This window comes from Ambystoma mexicanum, chromosome 13 (genome assembly GCF_040938575.1).
Source record: "Ambystoma mexicanum isolate Mex_15411 chromosome 13, UKY_AmexF1_1, whole genome shotgun sequence".
In the NCBI taxonomy this organism is placed as follows: domain Eukaryota; kingdom Metazoa; phylum Chordata; class Amphibia; order Caudata; family Ambystomatidae; genus Ambystoma; species Ambystoma mexicanum.
In genome coordinates this window covers 380,844,570-380,864,545 of record NC_090938.1, presented here as the reverse complement: position 1 = coordinate 380,864,545, position 19,976 = coordinate 380,844,570, and the positions used below count along the sequence as shown (strand labels likewise).

The following is a 19,976-nucleotide window of genomic DNA, read 5'->3' as shown; positions in this document are numbered from 1 at the left end:
CTGGGCTCTGAGTTTTGTATGTCCCACTGTTTATCCCTGGATCTCTCCTTAACACCAGCTATTGAACATTCAGTAGAGCAAAAAACCTCACTCATGGTTTCCAACATTGTACAAGTCCCAGAGGTCTACCAAGGATATACTGATGTCTTTTCGACTGCCATAGTCCAGGCTTTACCCCTTCACAGACCCAAAGATTGTGCCATTGAGACAGGTCCCTCGGCAGTAATTCCCTTTGGCAGAATGTTTATCCTTTCAGAACCTGAGAAAAAGGCCCTCTGAGAATACCTGGGCATCAATTTGGAAAATGGCACCATAAAACCCTCAAAATCTCCAGCGGGTACCTCATTGTTCTTCGTTCCTAAGAAGGATTCCAAGGAACTCAGACCCTGCCTCGACTGCCGTGGTCTAAATCAATGCACCCTCAAAGATCGGTACCCTCTGCCTCTGATTTCAGATATCCTGGAAGCTGTCAGAGGCGCCATAATATTCACGAAGTTGGACCTCCGGGGTGCCTATCACTTAATCCGTATCCGGGAAGGGGACGAATGGAAGACCGCCTTTAGAACGCCCTTTAGTCACTTTGAATATCTAGTCATGCCCTTTGGATTAGCTAATGCCCCTGCAGTTTTTCAACGTTTCATGGACAGGGTGTTTTCTGACATGCTTTTTCTCTTTGTCATTGTCTATCTAGACGACATTTTGATTTATTCCAAGGATCCCTTGAAACATGTAGAACATGTCATGGCGGTACTACAACGGCTCAGTGAAAACAAGCTCTTAGTCAAACCTGAGAAATGTCTTTTTCACGTGACTTCAGTTCATTACCTTGGATTCATCCTCAGCCCAGAAGGAGTTGGAATGGACCCTTCAAAGGTAAAGGCCATACTGGCCTGGCTTGCTCCTACATCGGTGAAACAGGTTCAGTCTTTCTTGGGACTTGCTAACTTTTATCGAAAGTTCATTCCTACCTTTTCTGAGCTCGTCCAACCGATCGTTGCTCTGCTGAAGAAGGATGTTCCCTTCATCTGGTCTTCCTCGCAAGAGAAGGCTTTTCAACGCTTGAAGACAAGATTCACGCAAGCCCCCGTACTGGCTCGCCCTTTCATAGTGGAAACGGATGCCTCCAACCATGCCATAGGAGCAGTCTTGAAACAGGTGCTTGAGGACAAGATGGACCACCCAGTGGCTTACCTCTCTAGAACCCTAACAACCAGCGAAACCCATTACTCCGTCCTGGAAAAGGAGCTGTTGGCAATCCACCAAGCCTTCACAGAATGGCGACATTTACTCCTGAGTGCTAGATATCCAGTCCAGGTCCGTACGGACCATTGAAATCTACAAATTCTCCAATCTATGGAGTGCAGGAACAGTCGTCAGGCGCGTTGGGCCTACTTCTTCGCCCAGTACCAATTCCAAATCACTCATGTTCCTGGATCACAAAACGTGATTGCGGACGCCTTGTCCCAACGTCCTGACTATTTAACCACTGAAGATAGGACCTATCCTACAATGTTTCCCAACACAATCTTTATAGCTCAAGCGATCAACCTCTTGGAAGAGATTCGAGCCAAAACCCAGTCCTCTGACCTCTGGAAGGATGTCTCTAGGAAGAATCCCTGGAACTTAAGAATCAAGGAAGGATACTTATTCAAGGACAATTCCTTGGTCATTCCCACACCGAAACTTCAACATAAAATAATAACTCTCTGCCATGATACTTTTCCATTCTGGACATCGTGGTGTAACCAACGCGCTCTGTCTTATACAAAGACAGTTTTGGTGGCCGGAAATGAAATGCAAGGTACAAGAGTACATCAAGACCTGTACTGTCTGCAGTCAGAATAAGCACGACAATAAGAGACCGGCGGGCCTTCTATTGCAACCTACACTGCCAACAAGACCATGGGAATGTATAGCTACAGACTTCATCGTGGAATTACCACCTTCCCGGGGTTACACGACCATCATGGTAACCATAGACTTGTTTACTCATATGGCACATTTCACGCCTCTCTATAAACTTCCTTCCACTTCAGAGCTCGCAGGAATTTTCCTAGAACCCATTTTCCGTCTTCATGGACTCCCTTCCAAGATCATATCGGACCGAGGACCGCAATATATTTCACAATTCTGGAAACATCTCTGTCGTGTTCTAGGGATTCAACGTGCTCTTTCATCTGGATATCACCCACAGACCAAAGGGGCCACAGAACGTGTTAATCAAACCCTGGAGCAATATCTTCGTTGTTTCGCGACCAAGGTACAGGATGATTGGTCCCTCCTTATACCCTTGGCCGAATTTGCCTATAACAATTCAGATCACTCAGCGATCAACGTCAGCCCCTTCTATTGCAGTCAAGGTTTTCATCCCTCCATGTTACCTTCAGTTCTACCACATCCAACTCCAGTACCTTCACTTGATTCCTGGATTGAAACTCTCCTCAACATCCACAAGGAAGCCAAGGAACAATTGGGAAAGGCCCAGATTCGCACTAAGCGATATGCTGATTCCAAAAGAAGACCAGCACCCTCCTATTCTATTGGTGACCAGGTCTGGTTGTCCTCGAAACTATTACCACGACATCTACGCCCTAACAAATTAGCCCCCCGATATTATGGTCCATTTTCCATAAAAGAAATCATCAATCCTGTTTCTTATCGGCTCAAGCTACCAGACTCCTGGAAGAGAATACATCCAGTTTTTCACACTTCTCTACTCAAACCCTACATCCACTCCACCCGGAAAACCGGCAGACCCAGTCCTGTGATTGTGGACAATCAGCTGGAATATGAAGTATCCAGAATATGTAACTCCAGGTACAAACGGGGTTGGCTTCAATACCTGGTCGAGTGGAAAGGCTATCCTCCTAGCGAGAGAACATGGGAACCACTATCCAACCTAAACACCCCTCGATTGCTGAGAAGATTCCATCTCATGCACCCTGGCAAGCCTGGTGGGATGGGGTTTCAGAGGAGGCATGCTGTCATGAACCATGGACATAGCCCCTTCTGGTCTTCCTGGTCCTGGTCCAGACGGAGAGTGTGCTCCTTGATACTTCCAACATGGCCGTGCCCAGTGGCGAGTTCCGTACTAGCCTGTACGTCTGACACGGCACGCTCTATAAATGGGTCACGCCCCCGCGCGTCTCAACCCTATCTCTAGGTAGTGTCTCGACGTGTGTGTGCTGCTCGGCGTTACCCTTCCAAGTTCCTGGCCAACTCCCTTATTCTTTCTTCCCTTTTCCCCTGTTTCCAGTATCTCTTACCTTTCTTCGATCCTCTTCCTGGACGTCCTGGAATACGCGACTTCCTGGAACTTTGAACGTTCGCGCTGGAGTCAGACTCGACTTGCGCGCACTTATACAAGTCCCGGTCCGGCCGGGAGAAGGAGTCCTCCGCGGAACGCCACAAGAAGAGAACTCAGGTGAGCCGGGGGGAAACCTTTGACAACTGGGACCTCTCAGAGGAGGGACTTGAGGTGTTGCTGGCTGCAAACAGAACTTCTGCAAGATCACTGTACGTGTGCAGGTGGAGATGATTTGAGGCATAGTTCAGGGAACGTGAGACTCACCCTATTTCTTGCCCCACCACCACAGTGATGGAGTTCCTTCTGTCACTAGCCTCTTCAGGCCTTCAGGCTACCACAGTCAAAGGGTATTTGGCGGCCCTGTCTGTGTTCAAGAGGTCCTCCGACCAAGGTTCCTTTTTTACAAGTCCGGTCATGGCCTAGTTCCTGAAGGGCCTTCTCAACAAGTTTCCGCCAACCCCATTTGTTCCAGATTGGTTTTGACCTACTTGATAGCGGCTCCGTTGATAGCATATGCACTCATGTTCTTTGCAGCTGTTATCCCTTAAGGCAGCCTTCTTGGTCGCGATCGCATCTGCCAGGAGGGTTAGCGAACTGCAAGTCTTGTACTGCAAACCTCCCTTTCTGATGTTCTTTCGTGTGAAAGTCTCTCTTAAAGTCAGACCAGGGTTCCTTCCTATGGTGGTTTCAGAGTTTCATATGTCCCAGTCTATTGATTTACCTGTCTTTTACCCTCCACCACATCCCTCGAAAGAGGAAGAGCGGTTCCACTGCCTTGACCCCAAGAGAGCGTTAAATTTCTATGTTGTTCGCACATCTGAGTTTTGGAAATCAGACCAGTTGTTTGTGGCCCATTCCTTGCCTAGAGAAGTTCTTGCCATCACTAAACAAACCCTGTCACATTGGTTTATTTTGATTTCAGCCTCTAGAGCCCTCCAGAGAGGGGTTCCTGTTAGTGATATATGCCAAGCAGCCACCTGGTCATCCTTACATAAATTCACCAAGCACTATGCCTTGGATGTTGGACGGGGAGCTGATGCAAAGTTTGGTAGGGCGGCTCTGTAGAATTTACTGGTTTAAATCTTTCTGCCCTCCTCTGTTATTCCAACTGTTTGGGGAGTCTATCAAGATGAGGAATCTGTGGGAGAAAAGCAATCCATTGAAGGAGAAATTACTCAATGTAATGACCTTCCTATGGATTCTTCTCTTGCAGATTCCTCATCCACCCTCCGATCCATCCCCGCCCAGAAAGTTATGTGGGTTGTCGCTTCTGTCCAAATGAGGGGGCATCTGGTGATGGTTCTTGGATGACCGTTTCTGTCTCATTCTTAGATGAAAAAGAAATAATTAAAAAATAAATAAAATGTCAATCTTTGTTGTTGGGGATCACCTTGTTGGGATGTATCCTTGTTAAAGTTTTAACGGCTGATTAGCCTTCTGTGGTTTTTCCTTCTGCAGCATTCAAAAGCGGGGGTAATGGGAGGAACTGAAGCAAGGGGCGTAGTGTCGTGCTATATAAACAATGCCTGACGTCACTTCTGGAGCTGACAGTCCAGAGCCGGACAAGACGGATTGACGATCAACGGCTGAGTTGAGGTCCAATATGTCCCCTGTCGAAAAGTTTCCGAACAGCAGGGCTGGAGGATGGATATCTAAAACTATGAGGAATCTGCAGGAGACTAATCCATAGAAAGATCATTACGGTGAGTAATTTCTCCATCTGTTCGTTTGAGGTGAGTGCGTTCCAGGGGTAAGCGAGTGTACTTCTGTTGAGCCTTGCCACCTTCTGTAGTTGTGTTTCGGTACTGCTATGTATTCGTATTCATGAGCATGTGAATCCATGCCAGACCCCCATGCTGGAGAAGGAACACGTTACTTACCTGTAACGATTGTTCTCCATCATGGGTCTGGCATGGATTCACATACAAACCCTCCCTCCTTTCCCGCTTTGGCTCTTCTAGGTTCATTCTGTCACTTCACATGCTACCAAATCGGAAGATGGCCACCAGGGGTGGGGCTTAGGGAGACAATAGTCATTGGATGGGTGCACTATCACCTAGATATCAGTGGTTGGTTAATGGTTCATAGTCATTTTTTCGAAAACAAAAATGTCGAAAGTCATTTTTTCGAAAACAAAAATGTCGAAAAAAAAAGTCGAATTTCTTTTTCAATACTTTTTTTTCGAAATGGGGGGGTTCCCCCAACCCCCCTTTTTTATTTGTTTTATTTTACCCCTTTTTTTTATTCCCAGACCCCAAAATAAATATATAATTTTAAAAAAAGAATTTGACTTTTTTTTTCGAGATTTTCTTTTGACATTATTGTCTTTCGACATTATGTTTTCGAAAAAATGACTGCACACCTTGGTTAATAGTAGAAATTTTGTTTTTTAAGCTTTAAAGCAAGACTGCTTTCTTTTTACCGAGGATTCCCAGTCTGACGATGGCGAATATTCATGAGCATGTGAATCCATGCCAGACCCATGCTTGAGAACAACAGTTACAGGTAAGTCATTTGTTCCTTATGTTCAGAGCGATGCCCCCTAAACATATAGCAATTATCCCCACCAATCCCGACAAAGTTAATAAAGGTTGCTAACTTTCTATGTGACTTGTGTGTTCTGTTGATCCTTCGTCACAACACTAGAGATTAAAATCATTACATGGAGTAGTTGTGAAATGAAAATAAATACACACCAATATTTTTCATATACATTTAATTGAAACCAAGGTGTTGCATAGAAGGAAACTTAGACATGACGATAAAGTGATTTTTCCAGGGTTATGTTTGTTTAAATGGGAAATTCTCCTTCTGCGATATGCTATTGAATACTTTATAGGCTTTTAACATGGACATAGACACACAATGATCTTCCCTTGGATGTCAGAGATATCAGGCTGAGACTTCTATATCACATATTCCCTTGGGCTGCACAATAGCCATATTTCGATATTTGCTTCTCACTACCTTCCTTTATAGCTGCTTGTCTTTATCTCTCAGCCTCTCACAGGCAACCACTGGGAAGACCAGCCCAGCAGATGCACCTCAGCAAAAGAAACGACGACGGGGACTCTTCCATTTCCGCAAACACAAACAGCCCAAAGGCGATAAAGAAACAGATTCAGAGAATAGGACCTCTTACCACCCAGAGACAGCTACAGATGAGGAGCATTCCTCTCAGTTGAATACTCCAGAGGATGAAGGGTACAGATTCAGACAGGAAGTCCCACCCATGCCTGTTGTTGCACTTCCTGGATTGGGGGGCGTTAAGGGATTGCCTTGCAGAGCCAAGAAGGTATGTGATGAATGAAAGTAGTTATTTGCTAAATCAAACAGATAATGATTCAGTATGTTCATTGGATTTAGTATATATTCCTTATTGCCTTCCTGCAATAAGGAATATATACTAAAATTATTGTTCCTGCAAAAGCTTGATCGTAGAAAATATGCCCTGATGCCAAACCATGCTCCCTGAAAGCCATTAGCACTGGATTTTTGATTCCAAGTAGTTCCATAATTACACAGATGTACTGTACTTTGTCAATGATGTAGACAGAAATGGTGGTCCGTCTGGGGGTAAATAGAACCATGTGGTTCTTGTGCTTTCAGGTTCATGTTTTCATGCATTTTCAGATGTTGCAGTAGTTCAAAGAGTTGTTTGTCTTCTGTGGGACTACAGTGCTGAACAGTCTTTCCACAGTGCCTACCTGGAGGAGGAGACTTACTACATAGTGTGCAAACGAACATGGAGCGTTCGCAGAGTCTTTCGAAGAGTCGTTTGACTTCTGTGGTCTTTGGCTGGCGACAGCTGTGGGCCACGAAACCCACTGTTCTGCGCGTGGGGTAGGACACATTACATTTTTCCTTTCTCCAACTAATTATGAAATCTTGTTAATGGCTGTTGGTTTCAGTGTTTTCACTCCACCTTCACTTTCTACCTGTGTTTGGGTCACTGCAGGGTTGCATTGTGCTTCCCTTTCAGCCCATTTCACGGTCAGGTGTTAGCTGGCTTGCGGTGCTATAAAGCTTCTGCCACTCAAAATGAAACGTAGTGGCCCTCGTAGGTCTGGTCTGCGAAGCTCTAAGACATGTGCTGGGAAGAAAGAGATTAGCGCTTCCACTAATTTAAAGTCTAAAAATAAAATGACTGACTATTTTCCTGCGAAAAAGCCGTTAACAAGTAGCATGAGTCAACAGAAGATAACAAGTAAAACACGGGCAATTCTCAGTCACTCTGCGCCAATCAGTGCAAAATGGGCATGTGTTACAAGTAATTGAAAAGAGATGTTATCATAAGTCCAACGGATTTATTCACGAAGTAGCCTGACACGTGAGTCTTGACCGACTCTTCATCCGAGGCTAAACATAATACAATACAAAATGATAAGAAATTTGTGTACCATTAAATAAACCATTAAAGTTGGAAAAACGTCCATTGAACAAATTAAAAACAAAACAAAAGGCATAGAGTACAGGGGCAAAAGGAAAGGGTGTAAGGTAGAAAATAATGGCATATGTCATGATATCAGATATAAAAAAAAACATTAAAAGTAAAAAATAAAAAAGCACACAGTACCACATTCAGATGATGTTGAGTTGAATGAGAATTCCATGGAGCCAGAATATAAGAAGTACACAGGGAACAAAGCAAAGAAAGGTGCAATAATTGCATCCACAGAAATGACTGTAGCAGCGCATTCAAAGAAGCAATGTTGACCATTAAAAACAATAATGGGGGCTTGTTAAGTACATGAACCATTTTAATGCAGATAAAAGTACCTTGAATTGAAGATGGGACCTAATATTGAATAATTGTGGGACAATGCCAGGACAACTCTCTGAAAAAATGAAAGGAAAGAATAATATAAAAAAATATGCCAAAAAGATGATTGATGGTGCAAAGAGGTGAGTAAAATGGAAATGTACCTCAGGTTTGCAATTGCGGAATTTCTGTAAAAGAACAAGAAAATCTATTCGTGAGGAAATACCAGCGCTATTGTAACGTACCGACTAAATTTAAAATTAACAGCGTTAACAAATAGCGAAAACACGATTCCGCGTGATCAGGCCACAGTAATTAATTGACTGGTGAGAACAAGATTCATGAGTTGCTTAATTACGACGTGCAGTTGCACTAATTGGAAATGTCAGAGGGGCCGAGGGGCCGTAGAAAAACATCTTACCAGCACGGCATATAAGTAAAAGTGATCCGGAGAAAAATGCCCGGGTCACAGGAATAGAAAAAGGACCAAATAGAAAACTGGCTCAGGGCAGGAGAATGGCTGGATGGTCCAAGTATGGCCGCAATTGAATACAGATTGCGCCGCCATGTTGGGAGTACTCAATGCTATTGGAAAAAATGGTGAAGAAAGCTGCAATCAATAAGGCGACCAAAATTAATTATGTAGCAGTAAGATGAAATATTAATGAAAGGAATTAAGAAGAATTGCGTTTGCAGGTTTGAAAAAAAAATATTATTGGCAAAAAAGGAAATTGTAAAGTAAAAGTAGTCATGTCGAGCTGGACCGCGTGAAACTGGTGCTAATATGAGTAACCAATTATTGGAGAGTATAAATGATGAGAAGATAATCCCAAATTTGGGGGGATTAGAAAGGAAAGGAAACCAAGGAATCTGGTTGGGTGCAGGCGCTATCTGTGAGTGCGCTGCTATTCAGTCATGAAAAATATGTATGACTGATTTTATCAGTTATGCAAAAAATGGATGTACACACTCATAGTTACATGAAACAATGTAATAATAATCCAGGTTAAGTAGAGCTGATTGTAAAAGTACTTGTGTCACTAATCCTGTTGAGCACAACAGGAGATTAAATAATTCAAAACGTATCCACAGTAAAGTGGGAATTATGACACCTGAGTACAAACATGAATAATAAGCGAAATAGTGTTCACAAGAAGGTAGCAAATTCATGATCGGAATTTAACCCAATAAACACAGTACGATATTTACAGATTAGTCTCGCTTCAAGTTGGAGTAGTTCAAAGAGTCGTTTGTCTTCTGTGGGACTGCAGTGCTGAACAGTCTTTCCACAGTGCCTACCTGGAGGAGGAGACTCCACTTTCTACCTGTGTTTGGGTCACTGCAGGGTTGCATTGTGCTTCCCATTCAGCCCATTTCACGGTCAGGTGTTAGCTGGCTCGCGGTGCTATAAAGCTTCTGCCACTCAAAATGAAACGTAGTGGCCCTCGTAGGTCTGGTCTGCGAAGCTCTAAGACAAGTGCTGGGAAGAAAGAGATTAGCGCTTCCACTAATTTAAAGTCTAAAAATAAAATGACTATTTTCCTGCAAAAAAGCTGTTATCAAGTAGCATGAGTCAACAGAAGATAACTCCTGTAATACATCTGTCCCCCTCTAAAGCCTCACCCCAGAGCAATTATGAGGCTACCTCTGTACCTTTGAATACTGAAGCCTCGTTTGTCTCGCCGACAATCGATAATAACAATTCACTGTTGAAGATGTGTTTTGGCTTACAGTGGGCCTCATTGGGAGGAGAGAATGTGTTACCTGGAATGAGAGGGATGGATAATGTTTCGGAAACTAATCTATCTGGCTCACCAGATCTAATGGCCTTGGCATCCTCCTCAGACTCATCCACTTGCTCTGATTCGGATACCTTTGAAACCTTAAATCCAGCGATTTGACATGTTTCAATTTTGCACACAGAAGAACGCTTTAAGGATAACAACGTTCTTTTGATTCTGTCTAAACTGGTCTCACTGGAGGCGATATCGACAAAGTTAATTAAGGACCACGCAGATATAAAGGCAATGGTTGCCACAATATCGGACACAGTTTTGAAGAGCTATGAACCCTGTAGAGTGCAGATATCTGCATCAACTTCTAGAACGACATCATTGAAACCATGTTTAGCCAAGGCCAGATGTGTTAAAGTGGACATGGCTAATAAACCTATGAGCAACTTCATCATTGAATCTCAAGAGCCATCCGCCAGTGCTGGAGCCAAAACTTTTTCTATCATCTATTGATCTTTTGAACTGGGAGGGTGAGGAAATCTTTATTCCATCTAAGGATTCCTCATCCTTTATAGAGCAGCCTCCTCGACCCCTATTGAAACACGCCACTAGCACTGATGAAAAACAGCATGGAAGAAAGCATGCAAGGATAAACCGACTAAGGGAAAGTCAAAGAAGAAATGTTTTGTTATGAACCAGCTGGCTGATGGTACCATGAGAAGTGCTAGGCTTAATGGCCCCATGGTCAATTGGAAACAAGATCAGAGAAAAGCCGTAGAATCGCCTAATACCTCTTTTATTTCTCAAACCATCCGGACCATGCGGAAGGGATTAAGCGCTCAACCGGCAGAAAAGGTCTCTACAGAAGAAATACAGAAAACAGTCCTAAATCCAGCATCTGATAACTTCACCCCACAACCAAGCAATAAGATAGCTGCTTGCCCGAAGAATGGTACATTCAAGAGTGCCTTGATCGATGGGGAAGACCTAAAAGCCCTGGGAATGTGGGTTTTGTTTCAGGAAAAAAATCCAATAATATATAGCCCTTTTTTTAATTGATCATATTTATTAACGCTTTTTGGTAAAGTTGGCTTTGGTTAAATCAAATATAGAATTGTTGGAAACCTTAGGTCTTTCCCTAACAGTTAACAGAAAAGCTAAAAATGTAATGCAGCACCCTGAGTATTCTTTGGTCTTGTTGAAAGGTGGATAAAGTTCAGATACAATTCACATATAAATCCTTTTGATATCTTGATTCATAAAGAAAACAATATCTATAGCAGAGTTAGGGCCTGTGTGCATGGTGATACTTATTTGCCAGAAGACCAGAAATGCCTTAAAATAACGAATCTGAGAACATGTTATAAAAATTGGCTACGCCAACATAAATAATCACAGAATAGTGCCAAGTGTTTATTGGTTCTGGGGTTACTTAAATCTCAGAATAAGCATACATTTTGGCAACGATTTAATGAGAGTAAGACTACTGCTAGTGCAATTGCAATGGAGCTAAATCCCATTGCCTCCGCAACTTGGGTCCATTATATTAATAAAATGTACTTCGTCACGGATGATTTTTGGATCAGCCAAGGAATGCTAGTGGTTGTTCTAAATGTATGGATTACGACTTTGATGATATAAGAAGCATTATTACATTGAAATTATCATGTGCCCCGGGACCTAATGGTATCCTTAATGTACTCTATAAAGGAGACCCACATTTCTGGTTGGAAATTCTCTATAATGTATTTAGGGCGGTAGAAGCCACAGGTATAATTCCTAACACATTGCATGAATCTATACTAGTCCCCATTTTTAAAAAGGTCACAAAATTAGACCCTGCTAATTATCAACTTTTAGCGATGCAGGACTCTAGCCAGAAAATATTTGCCTCAATATTACTAAGAAAACTAGCGAAATGTGCAAATGAGAAAGCGCTTTTGAAACCGTTTCAAATGAGCTTTCGAAAGAACTATGGAACCATGAACAATATTCTCATGTGCCCCGGGACCCGATGGTCTCCCTAATGTACTCTATAAAGGAGAAATTCTCTATAATGTGTTTAGGGCGGTAGAAGCCACAGGTATAATTCCTAACACATGGCATGAATCTATACCTGTTCCCATTTTTAAAAGGGGCACAACATTAGACCCTACTAATTATTGACTTTCACAATGCAGTACTCTAGTCAGAAAATATTTGCCTCAATATTACTAAGAAAACTAACGAAATGGGCAAATGAGAAAGCACTTTTAAAACTGTTTCAAACAGTTTGAAAGAACTATGGAACCATGAACAATATTATGCTGATTCAAAAATCAAAAACAAAGGATCTCTCTGTGTCAGGATGTCAATAACTGAAAAGTCATCCTTGTGTCCAAAACGCTCACACTATAACCAAAATAATACATTTATAAATGAAAAATAAAAAAGTGTGCAAGGAAATATCTTCAACCTGATATTGGCAAATTCGAATAGATCCAGCGAAAATGTTTTCCAAGGTGAAAGACCTGGGTCCCAGAGGGTGGTTCCCTTTCCCTGGATTCTGAAATGGGCCAATGGGCCTCATTACAAGTACTGCGGTCAGGAAATAAGGGTGCCCGTAGCAACGTACCGGCACCCTTTCCGGACCATCATACTGTGAGAATGCCGGCAGGGGTATGAATCCCCCGGCAGGTCTGACCTGTCGGGAAATCCTGCCCCTACTGGCATGTCTTCACGGAAGCACAAGCACCGTTACTAACGGTGCCAGTGCTTCCGTGTCCCCATTCCCATGGAGTCCTACAGGATTCCACAGGAATGGCGACTAACATTTTCTGGTGCCAGACATCCCAAGCCAGGACTTCTAATGTCCCAGTGGCACTGGGATAACAGGCGCCGGACTCGTAACACCGTTTCCGGCGCCTGATATTCCGGATATCATGCCCCGGAAACTGTGTTACGAGTCCGGCGTCAACACTGCGGTTACACTTGCGGGTTACCACTGGACTCGTACTGAGGCCCAATTTCTCTTTCAATGGATTGCCTTTCTCCCGCAGCTTCCTCATCTGATAGATATCCCTCCAGCTCTGCTGCTTCGGAACATTTTCAACAGGGGGTATAGTGGACCTCGACCCGGCCGTCGTCTGGTGGTCAGCTCTGGTTGTGACATCAGGCGTCGTATAAATACCACGTCACTACGCCCCACACCTCAATTCCTTTTTTCCGCAGGCTAACATGCTAACATGCTGCTTGGGAAAAAATCACTGCTAAGTCCTTAGGCCTAGCTGCGCAGCCGGCCAAACCTGCATTTAGCTTCGCCCCTAGGGCACAGGGATACAGGAGATATGCTCCTTATGGCAGGAGAGCGCAGCTCCCACCGGCCAGGCAAGGGCAGAAGCGTCGTTTCTTGCACTCTGGAAGGGGCAGATGGGGCTTGTAGAGGCCAACAGGCAGCATCAGCTACGGGAGCGGCCCAGCCTCCGAAGCCGGTTTGATTTTCCCCTCTCATAGCGCACCGGTTAGAGGACGGTTGACGGAGCATTTGCTCCAGTGGCAGGGAATTACTTCTGATGCCTGGGCTCTTCAGCTCATTCAGTGGCGTTATTGTCTGCCATTTCTAAGAAAACCACTGGACAGACCGCCCCCTCCCCCACAATCCAACGTGACAGGAGCTCCAGTAAGAACTGAGAGCCCTGTTGTTGAAGGGTGCCATGGAAGAGGTTGGTATTCCTGGTACGTCCTGGTACCCAAGAAGGGAGGAGGTCTCTGTCCCATTCTGGACCTCAGGGCCTTGAACAAGTTCTTGAGGAAAGACAAATTTAGGATGGTGACATTGAGAGAGATTCTCCACGCTTTAAAACTACAGGACTGGCTGGTGTCGATAGACCTACAGGACGCTTATTTCCATGTGCCAATCCATCGAAAGCACAGGAAGTTCCTAAGGTTCACCATAGGAGATATGCTGTGATGCTAGAAATGCATTGGAGGTAAAGGGCGTCCATGTCCTTGTCCTGTACTCCCTTATCATGCGTGTTCTGTGTTATTTTCTGCACAGGAGTCCAGTGGGACTCCTGGCAGTGCAGCTCTCCCTCTTTTTGGTCATGGTGAACAGAGACCCCTGGGATACCCTTATGGCACCCATGGCTGGGGGTACAACCCTGTACTCCTAGTTTATTTTTTTTGGGTGCCTGTGTATTGCCCACAGAGCAGGTTATGGGCTGGTGGCGGCTCCATGCTTGTGTAACAGGTACTCTGCGTATCCTCCATTGTGGGATACCCAGGCCCTGCCATAGGAATCAGTGGATTCCTGATAGAAGGCAAGATGGTGCCTGGGGCCTCTTGCTTTCTATTTCCTGTTACCTTGTTTTCTCAAAGTCCTGGGAAGCCCTGACTCTGTCCCTTCCCCAGACTAGCTGTTGGGTGGAAGAGCCATATATGGAATTGTGGAAAGTCCAGGCCACACTGGCTGGAGCCTTCCCAGTGACGGTATGTTGTGGGTACACCCTTGGGGTGGTACCTGTATGAATTGAGTGTGTGACTAATATGTATTCTATGTTATAGGTGTCTTGTTTCTATGTGTGACACGCAATGAATGAGACAGCCGTGTCTGAAACTGACATTAATGCAGTGTGGTATGCTGAAAGGCTGGGTGCTTGCCCCAATTCACATTACTTGTTATGGGTGTCTGGGTGGAAGTGAATAGCCTGAATTCCTGCCTCTATGAATGCCCTTCTGTGTGATTGGCTGACTGAGCCTGGCTCAGCCAGAGTGAATTATTGGCAGATGTGTATATCTGTGGACCTCTCACTTACCAATTTGTTCAAGAGCTGAAGTTGATACTTGAAGCTCATTCTTGAAGCCCAGCTGGAATAAGAATAATTGCTGCTGCATTTCCTTTGACGAAATCTAAAAGCTGTCGAGTCTGTCGAGGACTGATCCGAGAGAGGACCTGGCTAGGAGACCTCTCCCCGAGCTACGAGGAACTATCGTTCAAAACCTGCTGTTCTTCATCAGGGCACCCTCGAAGCCAGTCCCGAAAGGCTGTCGACCGGAGAAGGGGTCCACCGAGAATCTTGAAGTAAAGCGTCGGGACATCGAGAGCATCGAAGTCCATTGCCGTCGACCGGGGTGCAGAGGATTTCCATAACCATTGGAAGCCAGTCGAAACGTGTCACCCAGAAGTGGGGATACCTTGATGCTGTGCTGCTCGACAACTGGAGCCGCAATGCTCCACCTTTGCCTAAGAATGTTTGAACGAAGGGCTCCCTTGCTATCACAGTCGTCCGCTTTAACTCACTGGAGAAAGTCGAGGTCGCCAGCTACCGAGGAAAGTCTGCCGATGGGTTTCCCGCCAGCAGACGCCGACAAAGACATCCCGAGGACACTGGCGAAGTGAAGATCCGAAGTCTAGCCTGTGGTCTAGTCCCGATAGCCGAAGCTATACCGAGGTACGTGCTGCGGCTGCAGCACCGAAAGGCCAGAGGACCGCTGACTTGTTCCTAATCCATGCCACTCTACCAGCAGCTTCCTTCCTCCGCTTCCTAGGCCTCATGACCTCCTGCATTTCTCTGATGCCAGAGGCCAGGTTGCGCATGAGATCTTACAATGGCTCTTGAGGGGTCGGTGGTCTCAGTACCTCGGCACTCTCTCAGATCTCCGCATGGTGTCTGCATCAGTGGTCAACAGCCTGTCCTGGTGGGTGGACCGCAACAGTCTCTTGGCGGGGAAACCCTTCTGGCCTCCTTGGCCTCAGACCTGAGTGGTCACGGATGTGTCTCTGAAGGGTTGGGGCGCTCACTGTGAGGATTTGCAGGTGAATGGCCTCTGGTCAGCGACGGATGCCAGGTGGCACATGAACAGGCTGGAGTTGACAGCTATCAGGCTTGCCCTGAAAGCATTTGCCCCATCTCTGCAGGGGAAACATGTCCTCGTTCTGACAGACAGCACAGTGGCAATGCACTATTTTAACAAACAAGCTAGTGTGCACTCCCACCCCCTCTGCACAGAGGTGATGATGCGTTGTTTCTGTTTGCTGGAGAACCGGATCTTATTCTCAGCAGTTCATCTGACGGGCACAGAGAACATCTTGGCAGATGCTCTGAGCAAGCGGAGCACAGCCTCGCACGAGTTGGAAGTGTGCCAGGAAGTCCTAGAGGAGATCTTCTCTCTCTGGGGTACCCCAGCAGTGGATCTGTTCGCCACAGAGTCCAATGGGAAATGGGAACAGCTTTACTCCCGGGAATTCCCAGTGAACGGTGCACTGCGGGATGCATTTCTGGTGGATTGGGCCTTCCCTCTACATTACACGTTCCATCCAATTCCCGTCATTCCATGGGTTCTCCGTAGGTTTAAGAGGTTTCGAGCGACCATGATCTTGATCGCCCCGTATGTGCGAGGAGAACGTGGTACTCTGACCTCTTGGATTTGTTCATCTATCCACCTCACTGGTTGCCTTGGCATCCGGATATCCTAACCCATTTGGAATGTCGGATACTCCACCGACCCTGGAATCCCTTAACCTACCTGCGTGGCTCTTGAGAGGATGAGATATGATGACTGGGATCTCTCTGAGGAAGTACTTAAGGTGTTGCTGGCTGCACGCAGTCCGTCTACAAGGTCTTTGTATGTGTGCAAATGGAGAAGATTTGAGGCGTGGTGCAGGGAACGTAAGATTGACCCCATCTCTTGCCCCACTACTACAGTGATGGAGTTCCTTCTGTCACTGGTCTCAGCAGGCCTTCAGGTCACCACAGTCATATGATATTTGGTGGCATTGTCTGTGTTTAAAAGATCCCTGGATGAAGGATATTTTTTTACGATCCCGTAATGGCACATTTCCTGAAAGGCCTTGTAAATAAGTTTCCCCCAACTCCCTTTGTTGTTACGGATTGGGAGCGTAATATGGTTCTGACATTTCTGATGGTGGCTCCCTTTGAACCTATGCACTCTTGTCCCTTACGGCGTCTCTTTTTGGTGGCTATTACATCCGTTGGCTGATAAGTGAACTGCAGGCCTTATGCTGTAAACCACCCTTTTTGCGTTTTCCACCCTTCTTGCGTTTTTTCCTAGAGAAAGTTTCACTCAGTGTAAGGCCTGGCTTCCTCCCCAAGGTTGTCTCAGAATTTCACCTGCCTTCGTCCATCCGCCTTCCGGTCTTCTGCCCTCCTCTGCACCCTTCTTTTTTTTAAAAACTTTTATTTATTCAGCTCGGCAACACAGATACAGGTGAGTAACAATAAAGCATATGGAATCAGAAACAGTGCAATCGGCACAAATTCATATAGTACATATAAACGAAGTACATAAAGGAAAAAGAATCAACATATGCACATGGGGGACACATAGAAGGTCAGAACGAAGGCAGATGGAAAATAAATCAAGGACCACCTAAGGATGAACTAGGGTAGGGAGCTGGGGATGCAGGATCTGAGTCGGTGTCAGTGGAAGACATGAATGAGCGGAACTTCAGCCAGATATCTCTAGGTCTGGAACGGGCGGGTTGTTGTATCGCCCAGGACTCTTCGGTGTCGGAGGCCCACGTAATTGCCCTGAGCCACTGTGCGTGAGTAGGGGTGATAGGCCGAAGCCAGCGAAGTAGAATTGTGCGCACAGCTAGTAGCATACAGAGGCCAGCCAGTTTTCTGGAGTCACGGTGGAGCTCGGGGAAATCGTGAAAAAGGCATTTCATTGGGGATGGGGGGATAGGGGATTCAAGGATGGACGACATAGTGGAACACACTGAGGTCCAGAATTGAGTGAGTCGGGGACAAGACCAGATCATGTGGATATAATCAGCATCATCATAGCCACTTCTAGGGCACCTAGGGGAGGAGTCGCTCGAGATGCGATGTAGTCTGGTCGGGGTGTAGTGGTACCAGTGGAGCACCTTGAATTGAATTAATTTGAATCGGGAGTTGAAGGAGACCCCCTGGATACGTGCACACATATGGGTCCAACGCTCATCGGACATCTCGAGGCCGAGATCTGTCTCCCAGGAGCGCCGTAGTTTGGAGAATGTGGTGGGTGGTCTGGTTTGAAGCAGAGTATATAGTGTGGAAATTTTGCCCCTCATAGGGACAGATGAGGACAGTTCGGTGATTGCAGGTTCATCAGGTGGCAGTGCTGGGAAACACGTGTACTTGTGCTTGAGTACTCTACGGAGGGACGAATATTGGAGCCAAACGGAGGATCTCCGTCTAAGGGGAGCCGGAAGGTCAGGCCATTCTATGAAATTACCCTGTTCGAATATGTCACGCAGCAATTCATAACCCGCCTCGGCCCATGTACGAACCACAGAGGGAGGGACTCATGGGACCTCCGGAAGGAAATTCCAAATTGGGAAGTTACCGTGGAAGGGATGGGCGGTGCCCAATATTTGCCAAGATTTGGATAAGGCCAAGGATGTGCATGTCGCCGGATCCAGTGAATCCGATACCACTGGCATTGGTGTGATCACCAGAGATCGAATGTCACGGTCACTTACTGATAGACTTTCCAGTCTGACATGGGGAGGGGGGTCCGATATATTGAACCAGTGCGCAGTATGTTGGAGTTGTGCCGCCAGACAGTACTTGAGGAAGTCTGGTGCCCCAAAGCCGCCAGCTTCCATTGGGGCGGAGAGGGTCTTGAGCTTAAGGCGGACCGCACCAGAGTGCCAAAGGAAGGTGTTAAGTGTGCGTGTCAATGCCCGAAAGAAGTCAGCTCCCGGCCACTGCGGAATATTAGCAAATCTATACAGGAGTTGGGGAAGTACCACCATCTTCAGTACCCCTATCCTTCCCGCCAGTGAAAACGGAAGTTTGTTCCAGCCCTGTATTTTTATTATAAGGTTTGCAAGGTATGACTGATAATTATCCTCCAGGACCCGTTCAGTGTGACAGGATACCACTACGCCCAAATAAGTAAATTTAGATTGGGCCCATGCGAATCCCATGGTATCGGGAGGGGGGAGTGTGCTGGGAGTGAGCGGAAAGAGGGTTGATTTAGAGCAGTTCACCGTGAGACCAGAGATACGTCCAAAGAGAGCAATATCTTCCAGTATTGGGGCCAGATTAATTTCGGGGCAGCGAATATAGAGGAGAGCATCATCGGCATACAGAGAGACTATATCTGAGGAACCGGCTGTACGTAGACCCCTATGCGCATGGTTTTGGCGAAGCATGTCAGCAAACGGCTCCATTGCCACAGCGAAGATTAAGGGTGAGAAGGGGCAACCCTGTCTATTGCCCCTAGCTATATGGAAGAGGGGGGAACAACGGTCCTCAGTACGGACTCTGGCAATGGGGTTGGAGTACAGTAGCGGTAAGACCCAGGAGACAAAGGTGGGGCCAAATTTGCATTTGTCGAGTACCCGCCAGAGATAGCTCCACGAGACCGAATCAAAAGCTTTTTGCATATCAAGAGTCGCGGCTACCGCGTGCACACCCGGGCTCACTCTACTTATAATGTTGAAAAGGCGTCTCAAATTCAAGGAGGTGGAGTGGCCCGGGATGAACCCCGCCTGGTCTGGGTGGATGATATGTGGCATGAAGGGGACAAGACGAAGAGCGAGTAATTTTGCATAAATCTTGACATCACAATTGATCAATGAAAGTGGGCGGTAAGAGCCGCATTGAGTGGGGGGTTTATTGGGTTTTAGTAGGACTGTTATGGTGGCTTCGCGGAGTGAGGGGGGGAACTGGCCTACCTCCACCGACTCCTCCCAGAGAGCAGCCAGACGAGGGAGTAGGAGTGATTTGAAATGCTTATAAAACTCAACAGGTATACCATCCGATCCTGGGGATTTGCCTGAGGATAGGGAGTCTATAGCCTCCGAGAACTCCTCAGGGGTGAATGGATTCTCGAGGGATCCGATGGTATCGGGAGAAAGGACCGAAAGGGGAAGTTTATCAAGGAAAGCATCGATTTCTGCTGTAGTGGCGTTGTCTGAGTGTGCATATAGGGATTGATAGAAGGAGAGGAATTTGGCATTGACATCTCCAGGGGAGGTGGCCAGGGATCCGTCAGGTCTCTCGATTCCGGGAATGGGTGGGGCACCGAACTCACGGCGGAGAAGTCTAGCTAGGAGATGGCTAGGGCGTTCACCCTCACCATAACTCCTTACCCGCCCGGGATTATCGAGAAACCTCAGCTCGCGGTCCGCAAGAGAACGAAAGGTGTCCAATTCCGTGCCAATTAACGCAAGGATTTCAGG

At 46.2% G+C, this 19,976-nt stretch overlaps 1 protein-coding gene across 2 annotated transcripts in view; it reads left to right on the top strand.

Moving 5' to 3' along the window:
- CARMIL3 (capping protein regulator and myosin 1 linker 3) overlaps nt 1-19,976 on the top strand; it is a 2,002,476-nt gene that overhangs the window by 1,310,363 nt on the left and 672,137 nt on the right. For both annotated transcript variants that reach the window (XM_069633925.1, XM_069633924.1), the window contains exon 33: nt 6,308-6,602. In XM_069633925.1, the coding sequence (XP_069490026.1) occupies nt 6,308-6,602 (295 nt within the window). The remainder of the gene's footprint in view (nt 1-6,307; nt 6,603-19,976) is intronic.